A 25,273-nucleotide genomic window follows, 5' to 3' on the forward strand; every position below is an offset into this window, starting at 1 on the left:
ACATTCTCTCCCTTCTTGGGTGTGTTGCTTTGCTGACAGGCAGGTACAGAGGCTGGAACTGGACTGTTAAAAAGCATGCGGTGGGAAACATGTTGTCCACAGCACAATGTCCTTGATAATATGGTGAGGACATTGATCTAAATCTCCATTAAAGGAGCCAGAGTGCGAACAGGAAATGCCCACATTCAAACATTTACACTAGATAGCTGGCTAACTTGATTTCTTAAGTGCATGCTTCTTAGTAACTACAAAAGAGGAGCGATTGAATACCTAAAATATTATATGGTCCACAGCCTTAGGTCTGTTGTAGGCTTATTGAGAGTCTGTGGTTGATTTTGCATCATTTACTGCAATCAGGTGAGACAGAGAGAGAATGAATACTGTGCTGCCTTTCTTGTGGGGAAAACTTCTGGCCAGCCAAAAGGCCACTTGGAAAGGGGAAGAAGGAGGAAGGAGAGGAGGGAGGTGCAGAGGGACTGCACCTGAGATCCCCTGCCGATCCCCTGCCGATCCCCTGCCTGAGGGGCAGCACCCAGCAGCTTGCAGGGCAGACTCCAGAGAGGTCTAAACCTCCACGCCATGAATAGCTGACAGAGTTTTCCTTTCAAGTCAGAAAACCAGGGATTAGCAAACCTAATGCAAAATGTGGTGAGCAGACGCACATGGCTGCTGCTTGTTACTCCAGTATTCTTTTACCTACCTGTCTTACCTCTTGCTGAGACCATTTGATTCCTGTTGTGGCTTTTCTGTGAGCATTAGGGAGTTACTGCTGCAAAAAAAAACCAAAAACCAAAACAAACCAAAACAAAAACAAACAAACAAAAAAACAAACAAAAAAAACCTTCCAAAAAAACAAACAAAAAAAAACCCAAAAAACAAACCAACCCCAAAAAAGCAACACTCACACTCCCTGCTTTGGCCTTTCATTTCTCTCCTCCCAGGCTACCCCCTTCTCCGTGCTGGCATTCACATTCAAGAGGCAACTGGGTGAAAGTGATAGAGGAACTCTCAGCCTGAAGAAACAAAGAAAACGTTAGTTTTTAATATGGATCAATTAGCTGAGTCCCCATTGGGTGAAAAAACGCTGGTGGCCCAAGAAAAGGGAAGCTGTGGGGCAGAGGAAGAAGACATGTTGCAGGTTCAGAGCAGTGGTGTCAAGAGAGATGCACGTAACACCATGGCTGCACACACCCTCTTCTTTCTAACCACAGTGAGTGAAGGAGCAAGAAGACACAGCAGAGACTGCCACCATCTCACAGAGACTTCATGGTGCTGTGCCAGATGGTTCTTCCAATAAAGCCCCTGCCACTTTGTCTCATCATGTCTATGCATATTGAAGACCAGACTAAGGGATTTTAAAGAGAGAAGTGTTGTCATTTAATACATGGTGCTGGTCTGTCAAAAATAAGCTTTTTCAGGGGAACCAGACCACTCAGATTTGGTCAGAAAAAAAAAAAAGCCAAACCAACTCCCCCCAAAAACGTATTTTAAAGAAGTTATTTTGTCAAATGAATTAAAGAAACTGAGGGATAAAACGTTCTTCGATATTTTCTTGGCTGAGACTAAGTATTAACAGCAGTAAAACTGGTAATTTAAAGCAAATCTAATGTTTTCAATCAGCTTAAATGCACTTTAAACTATGGAAGACAATTTCTTTATTTCCATGTTGTGTTTGTTCACCAACTTTCTATCTTTTACAAGGGAGAATCAAGTAAATGGGTGATTGTTTATAATTCAGGAGAGCAGAGAGCCAAGTGAGGACTGTAGCTGTGCCAGTGCCTGCATCACACACCTTTTAGTGTCATCAACCCTGGGCTCTAGGGATGAAGGGAAAGGGAGCAGAGAAAATCAGAATGATCTCAAGAAAAGTAACAGTGTTTCCTGTTGGGCATAATTTTTCTCCTGTACTCTTTCAGTCCTTTCCTCCTAAATAATCCATGGTCTTCCTCTCCCCTCCCCCCCAGCATGTTTTCAGCCTGTGAATCATAACCAGGGCAGCCAGAGATGGGGAGTGAGCAAAACAGAGGCCTTGCAAGGAACCTACAGACATCCTCAAACCTGTGGAAAACCACAGAGGAGTCACTGTCCATCCAGGACTGTTTTATTTTGAAACACAAATGACTGAGATCTTCCAGACAACCTGCAAACACCCATCAAGACTCAACTGGCACCCAGCTGTGCATTAAATCTCAAGTGTGCTCAGGTGTGTCATGTCCCACGGGCCCTGCAAGACAAGTTGTGGCTGTGCACAATCACCTTTTCATTCTGCTGCTTCCAGCAAACTTCTGTCAGCAGCTTAGTGACTGCCAGGAAGATTCAGTCCTGTTCTGTAGTACACCTACATTTGAGAAACCCTTGACCCTGCTCACATTCAGGTGCATTTCAGATGTCACCTGGGAGCCTGTGGCTGCAAAACATGAACCTTTGACCCATGGATTTGTTGCTCTGCTGTCCAAAATCAAGTCCTTTCTGAGGTTACCAAAGATACCCTGAAGGAAAGTAGCAAATGCAGGTACATGCACCACTCCCTCACCAAACCCCTCAGAAAGACACATTGCACTGCAAAGCTGCCTTTTGTGGCAGTGGCTTCCTGGGCTGCAAACAATGCTTGCTCAATGAGGTTGAGAGTTTTTCAAAATACCAAAATTGATGTTTTGAAGGACTCCAAGTCAGGAGACATGGCTTTGGTTTTCCACCCCTCTTTGTTGCCCACTCTGCCAGAACACCTTGGCCATTTACATTCTGTATCTGGGTTTTTGTAATTGCTATTGGTTTTGCTTCTTCCTTTTTAAATTAATTTTTTTTTAGTTGAGGGGATTTTTTTGTCCTTATTTTTGACATGGAGGCATTTTGGGTTTGGAGGGTCTTTTTGTTTTTTGTTTTTTGTTTTTTTTTTTTTTTCTTTCACTTTATTGTTTTGTTCTTTTGTACTACTATTTGTTTTCTCTCTTGTTTTTTTAGGGGGAGGGTATTTTAATTTTTTTTTCCTTTTTGCTCCGGTGATCTAATCTACTCTTTTCCTGCTTTTTGAGAATTTTTTTCTGACCTTGCTTCTTTTTTTTTGTTCCTTTTCTCTTTCCTCCTCTTTATATTTCTTTTCCACTCTCCCTTTTTCCTTTGTTTTCCTCCCATTCTTTGTTTTGTAGTGCTTTTCTTTGTGGGTTTTTTTTTTTGTTTTGTTTTTGTTTTGGTCTTTTTTTGTTCTTCTTGTTCGGTCATTTTGGTCCCTGGCGGCTGTGCCTCTCCTGCGGCACTCGCGGGTCTCGGTGCCGGCGGCCCCCCGACCCTCCCCGGAGGAGCCGCCCCGGGTGGCCCGGCCCGGCCCGGCGCGGAGCGGGGCGGAGCGGGCGCGGGGCGGGCTGCAGCAAATCAGCGGGGCCGGGACCGCACATAAGAAGGGCGGGCGGCGTCTGCCCCGTCCCTCCCGGCGGCGGCAGGATGCACCATGAGGAGCAGGCGCCCCTGCAGCGGCCCCGCTATGGCTGTGAGTGAGGTCGGGGGGAGCAGGGGACGCCTCAGGCTTTTTTCTTGTTTTGATGTTTGGGGTTTTTTTTTTGTTGGTTTGTTTGTGCGGATTTGTTGGGGTTTTCTTGTGAGTTTTGGTTGTTGGGGATTTTGTTGTGGTGTTTTGGTTTGCTTTCAGGGTTGTGTGGTTTTTTGTTTTGTTTTGTTTTCTTTCTGTTACCGGCTTTTCTTGGTTTATTCTTAAAAGATGGACGTGAGGGAAAATAAAACCCGAACGGTAAACTCCGCTGCAGCGCGCCGGCTGGTTTTAGCTTACATCGCAGCGAGCTCCGGCTGGGGTTTGAACAGGTTTTCGTGGGTCTGGGTTTTGTTCTGAAACTTTCTGAATGGACTGAAGCTGTAACTCCGCATTGCAACTCGGGAGTTTTAGGTTAGAGCTAGAGCTTTGCGTTTTAGCTTCATAACTTGGTGCTACAGGTATCGCTTTGGGTCGTAACTTTATAACGTGATTTCTGACTATGGCTTTGGGTTGTAGTTTTGTAACCTTTGGATTATCACTGTGGAATTTCTGATTATACAATGAAAACTTTGCTTTGTATTTTTATAACTTTGTCTTAGAAGTTTTTAACTTTAAATAATAACTGAGGTGAGTGGAGAAGCAGTGCAGGTACCAGCCACTTCTTTCCAGAGGTGTGTTTACTTCCCAACCTGTATTTAAACGAAGTCCTGAAACACCTTTCTTCCTCCTGCGGCAGGGCTCTCAGCATTTCTTTGCCGTGCTGAGATCTTGCACCGGGCTGTGCATTCTCCCGGTCCCTGTGAGTGGCAGAACGGTGCAATTTTTGGCTTTGCCATCCCTCTAAGAAATGCTAGTGATATTTCAGGCATTGCAAAAATTCAATCTGCAAATTATTCGTAACTAATAATACAATGACCCTGGCATCCCCTGGTTGAGCAGTTTCCCAGGTTTTAGTATAGCAACTTTGTTTAAAATCGGTCAGAAACATTTTTTGAAAGTAGAAAAAAAACCACAAACCCACCCCAAAACCAAAAAAAACCTAAGCAAACATAAAGCAAACAAAAAAACCCCCACACAAAACCCCCATACGAACTCGGTAGCATTAGGGGTCACGTTGCTTCCATCCAGGACAGGCAGAAAGGGTGAAGGCAGAAGGGAGAGCTTCAGCTTGGGGGATGCTGTACCCTCTTAAGCATTTTCCTCTGTTGATGGTTGCCTGTTGATGCAGTCAGTGGAATCTGCCTGTAGGTGTCATTTTCCATTTGCCAAGTACCTAGTTAGGTGGATGAGAGACTTCTAAAAGTGTGTTCACAGTTGTCAGTATTGATACCACTTTTGGAGTGGTTACTATATATGTAGTTTGGGTGCCAATACTACCGTGTTAGCAAAGGTGATATTCTTGTGAAGTCAACCTCCCAATCATCTTAGCTTGCTATGCCATTGCCCACATGGTAGGGCAACATCCAGGCAGTGTTTGCATGGTGCTAAAGCACTAGGTTGGTGCTTTGTCCACTTGCCTGACATGCAGGGATGCTTCAAATGTACGTAGTGTGCCTGTAAGGCCCACAGATAGAGAGCCTATTCTGTGCAGACCTGATCTGGCTGGTATCAGAAAGAAACATCTGAGTCTAGGCATGTGGCACTTGCTAGTCTGCCATGAAGTCCAATGTGGTCAAAGATGAGGCTTTGATCTAAAGCAGAGGGCTCATTCTTTGTGCCTTGGTTCCTGTCAGTGCACTAAAGATTATTTATTTACCTTGCTGCCAGAGCTGCTCAGAGTATTTTTTGAGAATCTGAGGCCACATTTACTGTGGGGAAAGAATGCTAAGGATGTTGAATATAGTTTTGAAGATATTGTCTGTCCTCCTAGTATTTGTACTTTGCTATGATAGTTCAGAGTTTTTTTGTGCTGTGACCATAAGTTGTTGTTTAGAGTTCTAGGCACTGCCCTGGTGTTTGGTCTCCTGTTGCAGGGACAGGAGTGGATGAGAGGCTCTTTCTTGGCTTTTCTGTTGCCACCTCTCCTCTTATCAATACTGTCTCCTTGCTCAGACTCCAGAGGCTATTTGTGCCTCCCTGACTGAGAGGATGTGGCTAATGTACTGCATTGCATCCTCTTTTTTTTTTTTTCTTTTAGGATTTTTTTTGCTCCACAGGTCTTCAAGATAGCATTCCTTTCAAAGGACTGGGCAAAGGCTCCTCAAATATGCCAGGCTGATGCCGATATTTAAAAAAAAATATACCAAAGAACTCGTACACCAAAGAAGAAACCACAGCCTTATTACACTGTATTTGTCTGCCATTTTGGGATGAGGAGAGAAACAGAAACTTAAAAAGAAAAAAAAAAAAAGAGAGAGAGAAAAGGCTCCCTAACTAGAAAAATATTACCGGTACTATATGTGTTCTTATGAAGTTCATCACAAGTTGTAGGTTCTCTGTAAGGCTAAAACTGCACTTTGGATCACTTGCACACCATTCCTTATGTCAAACACCAAATCTATGCTGAATTTCCTAGAAGAGTTAATAAATTGTCCAAATTAGGCTATCAAATTGTTGAGACTCCTTGCTTTAGCGACTTAGTACTGTTTTAAATATTTGACTTAACTTGGACTTTTGACTTTGGCTTCAACCTCCTGGCAGAGCTAGTGTGTTAGCTCTGAAGAAGGTTAGCATTTTATTATGATAATTGTCTGCTCGGAACTATATGAACTATCAGGTTACGAACTAGGGTATCAGCAACATTTAATCTTGACAACTAGAGAGGAACACATATGCAAATCTTGACTACATTTTGTAGCTTGATGGATACCACTGGCAAAGGAAATGTCCTTGAGCATAAGACCTTGGAGCACAAAGCAATTAACTGGGCCGACATAACCCCAGATGAAAAAATGGCTTGGCATTGCCAGGCTTGCTGATGTAGTAGCTCAGCATGTAGATACACATCTAAAAAAAATTCTGAATTTGATCATTTTACTCTTTAAAGTCAGAAAATTGTTGTACTAAATAAAACAGGACAATCACTTTCTGGGTGGGGGCTGGTTCAGGATGAGCATGGTTCATGGAAGAAACAGGAGCTCAGAGCAGTCTTTGAGCCTTCTCTTAGCCTGTTAGGGCTAAAGCTTTGTGACTTCCTGGACCACTTATTGAAAGGTGCCTCTGACTCTGCTGGTTGCTAACAGCTTAAGAAAGACAGAGAAGAGACTTCTGTTCGTACTTCAAGTCTTTTATCAACTCAAGTGAAATTATACAAGTGCAAGGAAGCAGCTTGAAGCAGAAACTGTGATAATAGGCACTCTGCAGCTCAATTTGGGTAGCTGTTTTCCAGTCTGGCTACAGCTGCTGCCTGGTTTGTTTCTCAAGACTAGCACAATCAGATTCAGAGGTTCACAGTCCTGCAGAGAATTGGGACTTGTAATATAACTCAAGGTATGAGCCATTTTTAAAACAAAAAAGCTTACTGCTATTAAAGATCATGAAGAGAAAAGTGTAAACCTTGGATGTGTCTCAGAGATTAAATATAGAGTTTTGAACACAGGAGTATAAATTAGGTAGAGGTGTGTCTTGGAGAATGTGATTTTCCTAACACTCTCTCAGGTCCTTTATAGTGAGTTCTCCCGGAAACCTTTGTGCAGGTCTAAGTTTTTAAGAAATGTCTGAACAGCTTCACTGCACTTCCAGCAATGTAGTAAAGCTACAGTGAGTGAGGCCATGAGTGTTTGGATTTGTAAAGGATTTTGGGCATTTCCATACTCAGAGTAGCTGAAGAAACGTACGCCCCTGAGTCCTGTATATTGGGTGGGAGAGAAACTAGATGCTTCAGCATCATCAAATTCATCTGCTGAGTAGAAGTAGCTAAAGAAGTCTTCATCCTTCTTGCTGAAGGTGGAAAGACAGCTTCACTGGGCATGGATGAGTAAATACGAGGGGGGAAAATTAACTTTGGTATCCAGTGATGAGGGCGGTGTTTGTACTTCTGGTCCTGGCTCCGAGGACTACTTCTGTTTGGAGATGAGACAAACGAGCATCATGAAGCCTCATGGGGGAGAGCTGCACTTCTGGTGGAAACTTAAAATGAAACAGCCTATACCTCTCTATGAAAGTTCACCTAGCTGCTTTCTTCTGCAGGATCTGAAAGCCTGCAAACCTTTTGAAAAGTGTTTAAAATCAGAAACTATAAATTTGTCTGCATGTCTATTAAAAGTAGGAAAACAAATGGCTATTTTTCAGTTTCAGAGGGGAGGAAACCCTGCTTGGTAAAAGTTGTGGCATTTTTTAAGTGAAAAAACAGATGGGTTTTTAAAAGCTTAAAAAAAATTAAAGCTTAACTGTATACCATGCATATATATTCTTTAGGGTGTATACTTGCTTGTAGTATTTGTGGTTTATAAGAATACTTTTCTTCTTTTTTATCGATGGGTGTAATTTGGCAAGCAAATACACTGTTTATCTCTTCCACTCTTTTGTAGGCTGCTAATAATTAAACTGCTGAACGAGATCTTGAAAAGTTTAACTGCTTTGTTTAACCAAGCGCACATAATTCATTTGGTAGGAGGTTCTCTATGTGCTTTCCATACAATGCAGCCTCATCTCCCCTGAAGTGTCTTGGTAAAAAAGGATGGAGCTGTGTTACAGCATGCTTAAAGCTACTTCAGCACTGCTGAAACAGGAAATATTAATATTGTTTTGGAAATGGGATTTATAGCACACATGAGTGTGCTAGATCAGGTCCATTACTTGAGGCAGGCAATAGGAAGTATGCAGGTTTGTAGCTCGCCTCTTACTATTAAGTGGTGTTGCAGTTACCTTAGTTGCACAAGCTCTGATTTGCTTGCTACTCTCGTTGATTAAAGCTGTTATTTATTAGGGATAATCTTACATGTAAGATGGAAAGCAAAAAAAAAAGATCAAGCAGTGATAGGCAGGACTGGTGGGTCATATTTCAGTGGGATGATAAGCGAGTGTGCTCTCCTGTGCTCTGCTGCTTCTTGCAGGAAATTATTAACCTGCCATGTTTGCGTCAGTTGTTCAGGCCGTTTCGGTGTTGTTTTTTGCTTTTTTTTTTTTTTTTTTTTTTTTTTTTCCGCTACAGGTATCCTTGAACTACCTCATGTTGTGGAATGAAAGAGCAGGTGCTGGCTATCTGGCTATGGGGGAAGCAGTGTCCTTGCCAGCCGGGGGGGCGGAGGGGGCACGATTAGGGAGGACAGGCGGTCATCTCCTCCTCATTCTGGGGAGGTGAAGCAGGGGAGGAGGAGTGGCTGCTGTGGGCTCTTCATTTACAGAGCCTTGAAGAGAAAACCAGGGCCCGAGATGAGCCCTGCACGGATCATTCATTGGTCAGCACTTCTTGTACCTCAGCGCTTGCCTTCACCTTCAGAAAACAAAGCTCCCTTCAGCCTGGAGGTAGCTGGGCTTTGAAGAGGCTCCCAAATGCCTTTGGAAATGTGTAAGCAAACAGCCATTAGGAACCTGTGTTACAGGCAGATTTCAGTGCCGAATTACTGTTTTGTTCAAATGAGTACGTACTAGCAAGAACACAGTTCTTCCTTATCACTTTCTGGCCAGTTTAAGAGGCTGGCCAGGTATCCCTCTGGACCTGCTGCCTCAAGGTGTGGTGCCTTCCCTGCCTGCCTGCCTGCCAGGCTCCAAAGCTGGAAGAAAATACTGTCCTCACCCCAGGTGCTCCTCTTGGCTTGGGTGTATCAGGCTAAGTAGTCTGCAGCTTCAGCCAAAGTTGATGATGAAGGATGTGGTCTCTGGCAGTCTTCCCCCGTGAACTCTGACCTGCTTCTTTCAAAGTGCAGTAAAAGCTTTCATGGCTGCTAGCAAGGCATTTAAACTGATTCTTGCCAGGCTCTGAAGTCTGATGGGAAATACGCAGTCATGCATACTATCCATCCTCTACTGGCTATTCCTTCTGAAATTTAAGGGCATCTTCCTGCACGTATGCTTGTTTTATAAAGCTGCTCAGTGCACTGGTTATAGTTACAAAACTCACAGCTTCTAGGAGCATGGCACTGATTAATCCAGGGACAGATGAAATGAGAAATGCCCAACTGTACATGGTATGCTTAATTAAGGCAACCACTCTTTTAGAGGTTTGTGATGTCAAACCTTAGGCCAGTAAATGTTTTAAATTTTCAAAGGAATGTTTCAAATGTGTTTTGGAGTATTGTAGATACTTATCATAGATGAGTACAGGGAATATCCATGTCTAATAGTCTAAGCTTGAAAACTACACGACACAAGTCTGCTTTTAAAAAAAAATAAAAAATAAAAAAATCTGGTATCTAGGGTCATCTTTTTAATGACAAAAGCTGTTTTTAACGTTGGGATCTCAGCTTCCACCTTGCTTCAGACTGTTGCAACTGGTGAGGCTTCCGCAGCCTTAACTTGCTGAGGTGCCTTCAGCTGAGCTGTCAGCCTGCTGTGGTCTTCACCTCTTGCTAACCCTCACAGGATGGCAGGCAGACCTAATTGGTCAGGAAACTAATCTCTCTTTGCAGAGCTGATTTGTGTTGCTGGATTTGCAGTCACTCCAGGGGCTCTTCAGGACTTTTCAGGGGCTGGCTGCTGGTCCCACATGTTTCTGACACCTCAAGGCAGGGGAGACTTTCTGGCCAAGTGGAACTGTAGCAGCAGCCGGAATTTCAGTGTGTTTCAGTTGCACTGGAACCGCACCCTAAAACTGCTTTCAGTCAGCTCTGCTGGTGGAAGAAGCAACCTCGACTCCTTCTACGGGATTATTTTTGCCTGGATTAGAGCCCTGGTCTGGTCTGCAGCACGAACCTGCTGGCAGGTCTGCAACCACAGCATGGTGGCTGGAGTAGGGATGAACGCAAGCGATTAGGGGAATGGCAGGAGGTCGAGTGGATTTGTGTTACTGTTTCACGTGGAGATCTGGAGAGCGGGTGTGTGGTCGAGGTGACAAGATGTGCAGGCAGCTCACCCGAGTGTTCTGGGGCACACGGGAAGAAGCAGCATGTGTCACTATGGTCACACACACAGACACACAACCTTCAGCTGCCTCTGCTGTGGAGCCACTGCCACCCCGGTGCCCTGCCTTATCATGGCTTGGTGGGGGCTCTCAGCTCGTTTGCCACCCAGGGAGTTTCGAGTTACTGAAATGTTTTTGAGGGATTTTGTCCCTGCTGCTCTAGCTTTGTAACTCCGTCTCAGTAAAAAGCCTGGTGGTACTCATCGGGCAATGTTAACATGGTAAGAAAATTGTGGGAAATGGTCTAAATACTTGGACTACTTGAACAAGAAAGAAAACCAAAGTTTTTTGTACATAATGTAAGATTTGAGATGCTTTTCCAGCCCTTTTCTGCTGGAAAGAGATGTGACGTGTGATATGTGCTGCTTATTTCTGGGATTTTTAGTTTCTTGAGCCCAACAGATTTACCCAATCAATAGCTAGTGGGCCTCTGCTCAGTGGTAAACAAGTCTTAAAATCCATATGTTCTCAATACAGTATAGCAAAATAATGCATTGAGTTATCATCATGGATATATGGTGCTGCAACTGCAAAGAAACATCTCTTGGGGAAAGTGGGGATTATGTTTAGATGAATCTGAGACAGAACTTCTACCAAGGAAGAGTGGTCAGCTGTTTTTACAAAACCAGGCATACAGTAAATGTGATTCTATTGCACCTGAGCTCAGAAGCTGTTTTGAGTACTGCTTTTCAGACCACAGCAAGGTATAGATTTCTTTACTGTGTTTTAGTGGAGGCTAGAAGATGAACCAGCCTTTTCTGGCATTTGAAGTCACAAGGTAGCTGACTGCTGAAGATGACTAGACAGCTTTCCTGTAAGGATTGGATGTGACTGCCTGCTGCTTTGAAGTTGTATCACCTCTGACTATGACAGCTGTGTTTAACAAATGGTTTAGGATGTTCCAGAAAATACACAGCTTCTATCACGTGTAAAGCAAGCTCCTTGTGTTCCAGTTTCTATCTTGGTATATATCACATGAAGTAAGATCACATGATTTTCCTGAAGATTTCACTGATGTGAGCAATTTTAGGATAAAATTAATGAAATTTCTTAGTATTGTGGATAGCAACAGGCAAAACAATGCTGGCGTTCCCTGTAACTCTGAATCACGGCAATGTCAGTAGTTTCCCTGCCCCTTTTTTTTTCCCACACATAAACAAAACTAAGTGGCTCCGTAATTGTCTGCAGAGGCTTCAGATAAAAACATTGATGGATTTCTTTAATGTTCATCTGTAATTTTTTATTTCCCTAAAAATTACAGGTGGGTACTGACAGGTAGGCTGCTTCTGCCCATGCTGCCAGTGCTGCCCACATCTAGACTCTCAAAGGGTAAAGAAGTGAGCAGTCAAGATTTTTAGTAGTAGAATTGGTCTGCACTACTTTTTTGGGCATATCTGAGATGCAAATTTACATATGGTCAAGTTATTTCAATTTTAATTTCCTTAAGTTATAAAGTATAGACTTCCTTGGAAGATAACCATTGCATGTAAACTGTTACCAGTTACACAGAAGTATTTTAACTGTGCTCTTGACAGCCTTAAATGTGCCAGCCAGGAGAAGCAGAACTACTGCTCGTGAGCAAGGCCTGTTATAACACTCTGTAGAAATAGTTCCCAAATAGGACAGGAATAGCAATGAGATCACCTGGGTAAGATACTTCTGTTGGAGTAGCAGTATTTTCAGACTGCTGTAAATGCCCTATTATAAGGAAGCTGATCATAGAGTGTGAGCTGGAAACCAGGACAAAGCTTATAGTAAGAACACATGCAAGTCGTAGCAAGTCTTGATTGTTTGAAGCAGTGGTTCAGCTAAGGAAACAGACTGCAACTGTGAAAAAGATGATAAAAGTCAGTGCTCAGCCCTTGAGCATGTGAATTTCCTTGCTGGGTAGAGACTTTGAAACTTGCAAATGCTTATCTTAATTTGACATTGAGTTTGTGTGTTGCTTGTACTATGGTTGCCATAACAGTGATTGAAAGCGAGTTACTCTTCCTTTGTCATCTAATTCTCCCTATTTCAAGCAGAGTGCTTGTTTTGAGGTGTCTGCACAATTCTTTTGATATGCCTCTCATTAATTCATGATTGATATTTAGTAGTGCTTTCATTAGTAGAAACAGATTCAAAGGAGCAAGGAGACTATCTTTTGGTCAGTATGTGCTGCATTAATCCCAAATTAACTTCTGGTAGTGAGCTATGGAGTAGACACAGGCAAGTAACCTGAAAGATTAGGTTCTTCAAAAATGAGAAATTTTTGTGTCAGCTTAGAGTAAATATTAATTTAATAATAATAATAATAATACTGTTATAGTGTATTATTTGAGTAAAAAGTTACCTTGTGCAGCTTGCAGAGACTTCTTCTGGAACTGGTATTACTTGGTATACTGAAAAGTTAGGAGGAATATCTGGCTCACTCCACATCTGATTCTGTAGTGCCATGTACAATGGTAGATGTGTCATTGTCACCCAAAGCAGTTTTGAGTTCCTATTTAGGTACCAGATGTACTGAGTGAACAGGTGGGGTCTTGTCTGCTCATTCAGACCTCGCTTAAAGGTCTGTGGTTAGAGACTTGCATCTTTTGTGCTTTTGTTATGTCCCATGGATATAACTCCTCATGATGAAAGAAAAATTAATTCTTATTACTAGGTTTGTGTGCAAATGAGAAACAAGGGCTGGAGATGTCCAGAAGCAGTCTGGGCATTGTCCTGCAAGCAGAGTCTGCCTGTCTAGTTTGCTCCCAAAGTGACCTAGCAGGGAGCACTGGGAAGAGGTTACTCTGGAGCCAGTAGTGCCAGATTCAGTAACTCTGCAAGCATTTGCTTGCCTACTGTGGACTGCAAGCAGCCAGGCAGGCTTCAAGCAATAACTGAGGTCATTGCTGACACAGGACTGCCTCTGAGCTGGTCTTACTTGCTTGGATACACCAAGTTTGACTTCTTCCCACAAGAATGTATTGTCTCACCCAGGAAGCAAGAAAAACCAAGTTGCATCTCTATCTCCTGTGCCTTTCTGCCTTTGTGTGGGCCAGCACAGGGGGGCAAGGCCAAGAGGTTTTAGGATGAGGTCCTATTGTGAGCCTGATGCTGTGCCTCCATCCTTTTTTTGTGGTTCTTTGCACTGGGCCATCTCAGCTGAAATGAAGAGCTGCTGGGTGCACAGCAGGTTTGGGAGCTCTTTCACAAAAGGAGGGCAGGAACCACAATAACTCTGTTCATTTTCTTCCTCTGCGTGTCCAGAGGTCCTGCTCAGCACCTAAGCTTACCATGCCTGTATATTGATGTTCTAGATCACACACATCACAGCATTTCTTTATGTTCTTGTGAATTTTAAGTTGTTGCTTTGGGGGTTTGGTTTTTTGGGTTTTTTTTTTTTTTGTATCAAAATTGTTCAACATCATTCTTTGCTCTTTTCATTTTCAGATGCTTTGTCACTGATGCTTAAGTTTTTTTTCTCCCCCCTAGGATTAAAAAGGTCATTGCACCTGTAAATGAAAAAATTTGAATTATGAAGTTCAAAGATATTGTGACTAATAATTATTTAGGAATGAAAACCAAGACAGAGAAATGCATTTGCCAAGTTTAATGCTGTGGGCCTCCTGGCATGAGTACTTTTCTTTTTTACTTGCATGCTTTTGGTTTTATCTTCAAGGAAAAACATGCATTTCAGGAGTTTTCTGGAGAGCCTTTCAGAGTACAGAGAGAACGAAGCAGATGATTTATTTAGAGCTTGGTAGAAGAAGGGTTGTGCAACAGCCTGGCTGGGGAAGAAGCAGGAGATGATGAGTTGTCAAAGGAAAAATTAAGACCTGATATCTGGGCTGAGGGTTTCTACAGCATTCTTTCTCATGGTGATCCCAAATTTACTCACTGGTTAAGTGATGCTTTTGCTCATGGCTTTTCCTAGACAGGTGTTTCAATCCTCCTGAGCCTTATAGTTAGGACCCTGAGACACATGTAGCTCTTATCACAGTGTCATTGAGTAACTCACTCACAGCTTTTTCCCCAAGTACTCTGTCTTTTGCTCCAGGCTTGTCATCTTCCTTTTCAGTTCTTTAAGCTACACCTTGCCACATTTCTTCCAGCTGGTTATGGTACTGTGAGTTTGCTGGTTAGGAAGCTTTTTTATGAATACTGAATCCACTTCGCAATGATTTCTTCCCAGATAGAATATCATGCTAGACTTTTTTCAGGCAATGTGAGTGGCTTTTCCCTTCCCCTATATGTTGCTCCCCCTGTCCCTATTGTGCTTGTGTTCCTTCTTTCTCACAGCCAAGACTATTACCACCCTAGCCCCCCACCAGAAAGTTTATAAATCACTCTTCTGGTCTCAGGCTGTAATGCAGGTGAGCTTTTTGACACTTTGAAGGCTGGAAAAGACATCTGACAAGGCTCTGATTTAGCCAAAAATCCTGTGCAGTATTTGCAGGGCTTTATCTTAAGTGGTTAGTGTTTATATGGCCTAAATTTCTACCAAAGAGTAACAACAATGACCAAAAACCTTAGTGTTACATTCTTCCTTGTGGAGTTCTACTAGCTTGAATCAGTAGCTTTTATCAGATGTGCCTAGCTTCTTCTCTTCCTAGCATCATACTTTATTCTGGTTCTGCATGTTGGCCGAGATGTCTTTAACAGCTTAATTGGGGAAGTCTTAGCTTCTGGCATCTTGCATGGCAGAGCATCTGAAATGCAGCAGTAGCAGTGCAATGGAGCTGTGCTCAACATCAGTGTGTGCAGAGAGAGGTGGATAAACCTGAACTGGGGTTTCTTGATGCCATCATGGTGAATTCAGTCTGCAACCTGCCCTTCCTCCTGATAGTTTCCAGAGCTTCTTTCCTGTTCTTCCACTCCACTTCTGCCGTGGTTTCTGCCCTGTGCTTGATCCACAACTGTTTATGGGTGGGGCTGTGACCACAGGTGGTGGCTCTGGTGTGACTGCTCATAATGAAAGTTGTCTTTGTGTTTCAGCAGAAGGCTGCAGTCATGTCTCTTTCTGTTGTTAACTGTTTGTGCCTCAGCTTCCAGCTCCTTGTGTAGGGATGAATGTCTTTTGGATGAGCTTTTCACCCTTCCCTGGGTAATCTTCAGAGTATTTTACCTCGCACAAGTTGATCCTCCTTTATTGTCGGTGTGTATATTCACTTGACAAATTGATATACTTGCAATTTTTTTCAGAGAAATATGAAATATAAAGTTTCTGATAAAAAAAATAAAATTGATGGCATTTGTAGGCAAGAGACTTACTTTTTTCTTTTTACTAAGCCTAGTTACAGGGCTGATGCTGGGGTGTGCCAATGTTTTTCTGTCCTTTGCAGTTGAGGAGTGTATTTTACTAGCCTGACAATATTAAACTGTTCTTTTCATTATTTTAATTACATTCTGCTCATGTTAAGTTGATCTGAGGTCACAGAAGGTAAAATATAAGGAAATTAAATCCATATGGTAAAATTTTGCCTCTTCTGTTGAGGATTGTTAATGTATATTGCTAATAAAAGCAAAACAAGATTAAAGTAATTCCAGTGAAATGAACAGAGCAAGTGGTAAATGTGTCAAAATACATGGAATTCAGAGGACAAGGTCTTTATTTAACAAGGCAGTGAATTTATAAAGCTGACAGAGGAACCTTTCACACTTTACTATTTGTTTCCTCATGAATTAACCTCTGGAGAAGAAAAGCCTGTTGGAAATTTCTGCTGGAATGTGCAGTATTATTTTGAATGCCTCATGCCCCCAGTGATGTACTGATTTGACCAATCAGCCTTTTCAAAATACTGGGGGTTTTTTTGTTTTTTTTTTTTTTTACCTCTATGTGAAAAATGTTGTTCTTTCTCTGTGTGTGGAAACTAAGCAAAACTTCCAGCCAGACTGGTACTTACCCATGTACCCTTTTCCAAGCTACCATCCAGCTTGGCTATGTTAGTGGATTTTGGTATAGACAAGTGGAAATAGGATGGCCTGGAAGGAAAAAACTACCTTGCTGCTAGTGTTTCCTGCCTCTTCCGGATCCACCACTCTGAGTGCTTTCTTAGGCTTCTCTTTCTTTTTTTTTTTTATTTTTCAGGAGCATAGACTGAGGATTTATTAGCAAAGAGTTTTAAGGTCAACTGGGTAATTCATAGAAAGGTGCTAGAGCTTTAAAGGTGTTCTTTGAGTACCTCAGTCTTGGGGAAACTCTTGTGTTTGAGGTGACCAGCTAAAAAGTATGCAAAGACAAACAAAATTTTATTAAGGAGCTATGTGAAATATTGCTGGAGACAGTGAGACTGGCAGTTAAATGTAGGTGGAAGTGGTTAGGCAATAGGCTGATAAATTGCATTTCATGTTTGTAATTGTAGGTGGTAACGGTGGGAGCTCAAAGAAATTTTTGTTGGATTTTCATTTACTTCTTTCAACTTCACTACCCTCTCTTTGTGCTGCTAAACATACAGAGCAATTATAGTGAAATTAAGATAAAAATGGAACCACTTTATTTTTCTGCACAAGATTAAAAGATCCTACCAGAAAAGAGATGGTCATACTCTGATACCATCATGCAGTAAGATAATGCCAGAACTATTTCATCATGTCTTGTAATATATTGCCTCTGCTAAGGTCTTGATTGTAGTGTAGAAAGCCTGAGGTTTAAATGTAGAGTAAAGGATGTGTAAACCTATAAACAGAAATATGAATGTTAAACATTCTGGCAGCACATGTGGTTACTTGCTGAATGACAAAGCTATATTGTGTCTGTGTGGTTAAATGAGACTTTTTTTCTAGACTTTGTGGGAATTTAAGTATCTTGAAACATGTCTGAGGAGTCCTATAGCCTTCTGCCAGTGTCAGCACTTGATAGACTGTGAAATGAAGCATTTTTGGTGCTTGGCTGCAGGAGCATAAGCTGTGGTTGCTGTTGCATCATTGTCCCCTTGATGTGATAATCCTGAAGTCCATGTATTGTAATAGTGCTCAGTCTCTGTAAATGGATGTGGTTGGACTCGTGATAACAGATATATAAGACTGAAATAAAATCTTTTTCAAGGAAATAGGGAGAGGACTCAGGAAAGTGAATGCACAGGAATGAGGCTCTGTGTGAAAGCTCAAGGGAGAGACTGGTTTAGGGAACATTCTTAGTTTTGCATCAGGATGTCCTTTTACTGGTGTTCTGTTGTCAACATTCCCATCCTAATGGTCTTTGTTTGTTTTCCCTGAAAACAAACTGCAGTGTCTGGCAGTGAGATCTGGTTCACAACAGTGGCCCTGTAGATCCTGTGTGAGACAGTTAGTGAGCATGGATGTGTACAGACAGTCTGTCTGCTGGCCAGAAGATATGTCTGTATTTCTGCATGAAAATCTTAGTCTACAGATTAGGCATGATACAGGCAGTTTCAAAGGGAGGGAGAAGTTAAATGTTGGAAAGACTTGAAAAAAGCCATATTGAAGAGCCTCATAATTTAGTAATGTGTGTTAGACTAATGTCTGAAGTGAATCTGCTCTCCAAGTCCAGAGCTGTGGTAGGTTTTTGAGTGCTTGCAGTGTCTGCTTTTTTTAAGAGACATTTCTTGGAACAGATATTCTGAGAATAGACTGAATTCCTTGAACTGGAGCAACAGAAAAAGGTTTTGTTGTTGTAGGACATGTGCTATCTGCTTCATGTGCTACTCTAGTCTTCAATAGAGGAAATCTATAGATAACTGGTTTGATCAGAGCCTTAAATTTTTCATCCAAAGATAAATGTCTTCCAGCATAATAACAGACCTGTAGATACTAAATACCCCAACAGCAGAACACCTATAACAGGTGTTTGGTGCTGTCAAGCCATTTTTTTTTCTTTGCAGCGTATGGAATGATCTCTATTCACATAGTTCAAATTGTGCATATTAAGTAAACTGTTGCATTAGATACCTGTGAGTTCATGCTGGGAGTGGAGGCTTGGGAAGGAACTCCTGAACCTGTAGCTTCAAGCAGTGTTTTTTCACGTATCTAGACATATAATCTGGTCAACTTATTTTCAAGCTGCTTGGCAGTGCTGTAAGCTCCTCCTCTCTTCAGTGAGGGCAGCTCAGGTAGCAGTGAGCCTGGCATTACCAGCTCAGACCTGCTCCTGTTACGGAGTTTGGCTGGTTTGCCTTGGTGCAGAAGCAGCACTTAGGAGTGACCTGGGATGCTTTTATTTACAAAACTACTGAATGGACAAATATTGCTAGGAATAAAAAAAATTACACTAAATTTATTGACCTCTTTTGCTCTAGGACAAAAAGTTATATGCTCTCTTATGACCTAAGGTTTTAAGTCACATTGGCCATATAAAATGCATCTAGATTCTTCCTGAAACTGCAGCACTTAAGTGTCATGACAGATGCTTCATGTTTGTGACTCATCCTCATTCTACTGGCAGATGTAAATGGGATGTTGTCTAGTGCCTGTTGTAGCAGGTTCAGGTTTCACCAGGGCTTGCTTTGGCCAGCAAAGAGTCAGAAGTTTTCGTGCAAGAGGGGCTTGGCTTTTGCTTTTGCATTTTCAACTGTTATGGCACGGGTCTGTTAAATGCTTTTCAATTTGCCAATACTGGGGATGGAAGGATGGGCTGGTTTGCAGGAGGCAGGAAGGTGTGAATGGATGATACACAGTGGTGGAAATTGGAACACTCCCTTGCTTACTGTATGGCCAGGATGGCACACAGCTGGGGCTGCCAAACATGGTTTAGCTAATGTTTAATTCAAATGACGTGGTGAAAAACTTTTATCCCAGCATTTTACAGTACTCATTAATGCGTTGCTTCTTTTCCCTCAGTCCTGACTTTATAAGTAGTTTTCTGTAACCATAAGAGGATTTTGTTCTCTGCATCCTCGTTACGTCCTGTGTATTGAGCTTCCCTGTTGCTGTGCCAAAAGAGCCCTCCTCCTCCTTGCTCACGTCTCTCTTTCCATGGGAAAAAGTCTTCTCTGGTGGCAGGAAATCGAGGGAGATTGGCCCTGGGAAATAAAAGTTTCTTTTCTTTGCCTTCCTCAGTATAAGGCATGTTTTGGTATGTCTGTCACAAACACCATATTAAAGAGCCTGCCTGCTAGAAGCAGCCATGTGCTGTTCATGAACTATTGCAGATAGTCATATTTGAGTGCGAATGAATGATAAGGAAGCCTTAGATGTTGTTATAGGTTTTCCAGGTTTTTTTTTTCCAGCCCCAGTTTTTGTGGATAACAAAAACTGTCTGGGGAATAGTTATCCCTGAATAACTTAGAACTATGGCTTGTAAAGTATTCCATAAATACATATTCAAAAACTAAAGCAAGTATTACTTTTCTTTCCATAGTCTTGAGTTATTTATTATAGAATATTCAGGTTTAGTTTCACTTAAACACAATCCATGGGCCTATTTGAAAACTGTTGCAAATGTAAAATTCTTCCAATTTAATGTCATCTCAAGTGCAAGTATACTAATGGCACAGATCTAGTAAGATCAGAATTGATATGGATTATCTCTGACCCTGGCACCTCCAAAATGCTTGCAATGTCTGGGATAAGAGGGTTAACTCAACTTGCACAACATTTACACAGTATTTGTTCTCAAAATTCTTGTTTAAACTGAGATCTTGTGTGAATCTGAAGTTTTGAATCTCTTTCTAGACACTACTAGTAAGGCTGTGACTCTAGTGGCTCTTGCACATCTGGGCTCACTAGTAGTTTAAGTAATTATAGTGCAGCTCCAGCAGTGGTGGTTCTATTTCTGTAAACTTCCTCTAATCTAGGAGTTGGAATACCTTCATGCTGTCTGCTAATGCTGAGTCAGACTCAGCAAATGCTGCTTGTGCCATGCTGACTGTGGGTGCATGGAGCACCTTGGGTTGCTTTGGCAGCCCTACAGTCAGCAGCTAACAGAGATCCAAGTATTGCCAACAGCTGGAGTGGCTGTCTTGGATCAGGGTGCATGAGTTTTTTTGCAGTCCATAGTAATCTGCTAGTCCTAGCTACTACTTTGTTTTTCTACTTCCCAGGACAAATATTTTTCTGTTCCGAGGACAAAGGTTTTAGATAAAGGTGATGGTGGATGTAAGTGAAATATGTTAGCTGATGGAAGATAGTCTCAGTTTATGAATACTCCCTGGTAAACAGGCTTTTTTGCGTGTGTGTGAGAGAAATGTGGAATGAGAGTATGTTGGAAGTTGCTACTTCTTTTATGTGACTTTATTTTCATTGAATCACCTGTGAGAAGAATATACTCAAAGAATTGTTGCACCATACTCAGTCCCAGAATAAGTCTGCTCTTGTGTTTGTTCAAAACAAAGTGCGGCAGACTGATTACTTCTCACTGTTCTAGGCAGTGTTTCACACACACTCTTCCTTTGGTGTTTTTCCATGATGGAACATCTATAATGTGGGAATCTGGTGTCTTTAGCACACATGCTTTGAATGTATTGACTATTGGCTAACAGAGTAACAACACCTAAAATTAATTGAGTTCCAGATCTTCTATACTAGTTACAGTAGCATTTTTGTTTTTCTTGTCAAATAGACCAGACATCTTTTAACATTCCCTCTTTGAGGGAATATGTTATTTTTCCTTTCAATTCCAAATCAAAGGTGACAGAATGGATTAATCGAATCATAAAATCATAAGGTGTGATTTTAGATTTTATTTTTTTTATAGCTTCTATATAATGTGCATGTGATCTCTGATATTTGGATCTTTTCAGCTGCAACTTTTTGTGTACGTCTGTATCATTTTTGGTCTTACCAGTTGGCTGGAGGTCTTCAGGTAAAGCCTGGCCCTGTAACATACTTTATTGTAGCACCGTTTGAATTGAGCACTGTAAAGAAGTTAATGACACAGTAGAAATATGTTTGTTTCATCAATATTCTAACAGTTCCCCTGTTAAACAGGCTGAGCTTTGTCTTCAAACCAAGCTCGTTTGTGTGTTGACCTTGGTGTGGCTGGATTGATGGATGCACTCACAGGGTGTTCGAAGCTATGGAAAGCTATATGCATGGCTCTAGTCAAAGACAGAGGCCTTTGCCAAAATATATTACAGTGGACTAGAATTAAGGACCCAATTCTTTAAAGTGTTTTCCTCGACAGCTCTGCCCTAGGGACACCTCTATCCTGCTGGTTGTCATTGCTATTTTTAAAAGTGTCTGTAATCCCCTATTGGATGTGATAGCACTGTTACTTTGAAGCCAGTGTGAGCTAAGGGGGAGGGTGTATAATCAGACTTACGACAGCTGATGTTGTAAGACACTCCCAGCCTTAGCACTGTAGGTGTTGGCACACCCTGTGCTCTGCCTTTTCAGTGCTAAGATATTTGGGCACTCAGGAGCAGCCACTCTGGCCAGGTCAGGAAAGAAGACTGGTTTCCTACCTGTAAGCTGCTGCTACAGTATCTCTTCTACACAGGATCTGGGTTTTCCATTTTTTGGTACCAACAAGTTACTTGTTCTTGCCTCTTGTTCTCCTTAGGCAACTCTCTAATAATGAGGTAAACTGTTACAGTCCCACAGTATCTCAGTGCCTCCATCCACCTTCTCAATCAATCTTTGCAAATAATTTTAATGAGGGATTTGAGACTGGCCAGGTCTGCTCTATCTGGGGTATCGTTGCTGAGAATGGGAGGGACCTGTGGTAGATTCAGAACTAGATTATAAAGCATTATAAAACATTCAGGTAAATACCTAGATTGATTCTTATCAAATGAGTTGTGTGCTTTTCTTCTACTTGCTTGCCTTTTTTGCTGCTTTGCTTATGGCTGTGGTAAGTTATGTTTGTAGGGCAGGAGTAAATGGCTATTTAAGGAGCTAAGAGAACTTTAATGGACAATGAAGGCTTGGTCTGGTATCAGCTGTCCTATCCTGGCTGACAGGGCCATAGCCCCTTAGAATCACTAGCTGGGCTCCTCTGGTAGCACTTCTTATCCTTGGAACTCTCATAGCTGACAGAGAACTATGTTTGAAAAGTGGCCCTAGACCTCAATGTCACAAGCAATGAAATGATACAAAATGATAAAATTTCAGTGTGGTGGCTCATCAATACTTCTTCCTCACTCTGGGGTGCCAGGGCCTCTGTGCAGCAGAGGAGCTGGGTCATGGAGTGGGAGCAGCACATCCTGGCTGTGCTGTTGGGCAAGAGCAGTGGAGCAGCCTCCATGGCCAGTTTGCCACTGTGAGCTTTTTTCCACCTGCAGCTCATATTTGCCTCCAAACTTCTGTTTCGGGTCATAGCAAGTGATGACCTGATTACTGCATCTGAGAGTTCATTTTAGAGGGAGTCAAGCCTGTCGGAGATACCAGACTTAAAAGGGACTTGAAGGCACGTATTTATCAGTGCTTGAAACTTCTGGGTCATTAGGAAGAGACATCTTGAAAGCCAAGGAAGATGTGAGATATCAATCTTTGTGGTGGTTAGAACTGAAACTCCAGAACTTCAAGCAGCCATATGATATGTTAACAAATGTGTGGTAGTGGTAGCACCAGTCCAAAATGTGGGCAAGTAGTGTCATTTTCTTCTGTGTGCTCAGTAAATGCATGTGGGATAATTCCTGTGTTGTTGGGGTTTGGGGTTTTTTTAATATTTTTTTTTTAATTTATTTTGGGTTTTTTTGTTTTGTTTAGGTGCTTGGGTATTTTATTTTGTTTTTGTTTTTAAAGGATAGTCTTCAATGTATGCACATGCTTCTAAATCCCATCATCTTGCTTTACAAGCACCTTTTACTTGAGTTGTCTGTATCGGCTACCAGGTCTTTTTACCCACTGTGTGAGGCAGCTGCACCGGGGAAGCACTGAAACCTTTGCTAGTGGCATGCAAAATGTATACAGCAGTCACACTTACTGCGTTTAAGAAGAGGGGCCTCAGTTTTTTTTTAGGTGAGGATGCATCTTGATGTTCTCAGCTACCAGGCTCTTGAGGGCTGCAGCAGAAAGCAGCTGGCCCGGCCCTGCATTTCCGTCCCCTCCCTTGTCCCTGTTCCAGCATGCCCACAGGTGCACAGCAGCTCAGATCAGAGACGTGATCTTCCTAGAAGCTGGTCTCTGTGTAGCTGTTGCTCTTTGTCAAGGGCTGCCCCATGTTGTGGTTCTCTTGATGCAGCCACAGGATTGTCAGGTCTGACATGAGAGGTGACAAGAGTACATGCCTGAGAAGCACCAGGAAGGGCAGGGCCAGCTCTTGGCATCCACTAGCACAGATAGGGTGTCATTTTGGTAACTGGTTTATGCTGAAGGCTGTTTCTAAAAGCCTCACATGCTGTGACTTAAATTCAGCCAGAAGTCAGCACTATTGTAAGGTTGTTCAGAATGACTGCTAGAAACAGTTGGGGGAATTGGAGTTTTGCAATAGCCACCCTCTGTTCCCTGGAAAGACAGGGAGACCAGTCATGAGATAGTTGTTAGTAACTGGGATCTTTTGTAGATAGAGATGTGCACAGAATCATCCTAAATAGGCTTGGGAGTGCTTTTCTGGGAGGTGATGTCGTTGTAGCAGTAAGTAGGGGTGTGAATACCACAGCTTTTTCATTTTCTTACAGCCCTCATCAACCCTGTCAGTGGGAGACAGCTCTGTTGCAGCCTTACAGGTTCCTGAAGTTGCAGCTGTTTATCAAGTTGCCCTTGAGATATGTTTGCAATTTGCTGCTGAGGCTCTGCTTAGCATATCCACTGCTTGCTTTGAGCTTCCACACAGGAGTCCTCAAACTTCTCTGAGGGTGTGTAAGCTGAAAGTCTGCTGCCTCCCAACCTCAGCCCCATGCATTTGAGTGCTCCATCCTAACCCCAAACCAAGCCACAAAGAGCAATAAATGTTTGGTTTTGAACAAGTCAAACTGTCGGAATTCACCATGTGGAGAACAGCATTTTCCTGGTGATCTAAATACCTTTGAGTACCATGCTAAAAAAGTACTCTTTTTTTTTTGGAAGAGTTATGACCATTTTAATTTTTGTTCTGTAGTAGTTTGTTTGTCTGGGTTCTCAGAAAAATGACTAAGAATTGTGCCTGACTCATGTGTAACTTGATATGGGTTTCTGTTTGCAGCTATTGTGGACGATGAAAGGCTTTCAGCAGAGGAAATGGATGAGAGGAGGCGTCAGAACATTGCTTATGAGTATCTGTGCCACTTAGAAGAAGCAAAAAGGTAAGTAAATGACAGCACACTTACACCTGGCCTTTAAATACAGAAGCTTGCAGTACAGAAGGACTTGAAGCAACTGGTCTAGTGGAAGGTGCCCCTGACCATGACAGAGGGGTTGGAACTAGGTGATCTTTAGGATCCCTTCCAAACCAAATCATTCTATGATAAGCTCCAACCTCTTGGGTTCTTTTAGCACTATCTTTTAATTCAGCTTCGTGAATTTCTTGTATTAACTTTATGTTGGAATTTTGTAGCATTCAGTATGAAAAACTAATTCTCAATGTGAAAAATTTAGTTCATAGAAGGATTTAGAAATAGTCAAGACAATCTCTTCAGAGTTCTTGTGGTTACCATCTTCAAAGAAAGCAGGGGTTGGGTGCTAATACCTGAGGCTCTGCTTTGTGAGCAGCTGTCAGGCAGTGCTCCCTTCACTGCTGTGGCGGTGCTCCCTTCTCGGCATTAGTGCTTGTGGAGCCAGTCAAGTTGCTAAGATGGCAGAAGATCACCAGGGCTCTTACTGGGTTAATGATTCATAATTTCAGTGTTTCAGTGGTAAGTGCTGGTAGGGCAATTAAAACCTGGACTCTGCTCTCCTTTAGTTTTTCTAAGCCAGTGATCAGGAGTACTCATGTCTTGAAGCAGAAACCTATGATGAAACACTGATCTTCAAGTGCATAGGGCTTTTATCACCTTTGTGAAAATGTA

General features: G+C 42.2%; 1 protein-coding gene across 8 annotated transcripts in view; it reads left to right on the top strand.

The window, feature by feature from the left end:
• Window positions 1-3,335: 3,335 nt before the first annotated feature.
• IQGAP2 (IQ motif containing GTPase activating protein 2) overlaps window positions 3,336-25,273 on the top strand; it is a 123,885-nt gene continuing 101,947 nt past the window's right edge. For 7 of the 8 annotated variants that reach the window (XM_071731497.1, XM_071731494.1, XM_071731500.1 and 4 more), the window contains exons 1-2: window positions 3,337-3,484; window positions 24,472-24,571. In XM_071731497.1, coding sequence (XP_071587598.1) covers window positions 3,439-3,484; window positions 24,472-24,571 — 146 coding nt within the window. In that variant the 5' untranslated portion in view covers window positions 3,337-3,438. Of the gene's footprint in view, window positions 3,485-24,471; window positions 24,572-25,273 lie in introns of all 8 variants that reach the window. The other variant, XM_071731496.1, reaches the window with a different exon arrangement.

This window comes from Heliangelus exortis, chromosome Z, assembly GCF_036169615.1.
Source record: "Heliangelus exortis chromosome Z, bHelExo1.hap1, whole genome shotgun sequence".
NCBI classification, from domain to species: domain Eukaryota; kingdom Metazoa; phylum Chordata; class Aves; order Apodiformes; family Trochilidae; genus Heliangelus; species Heliangelus exortis.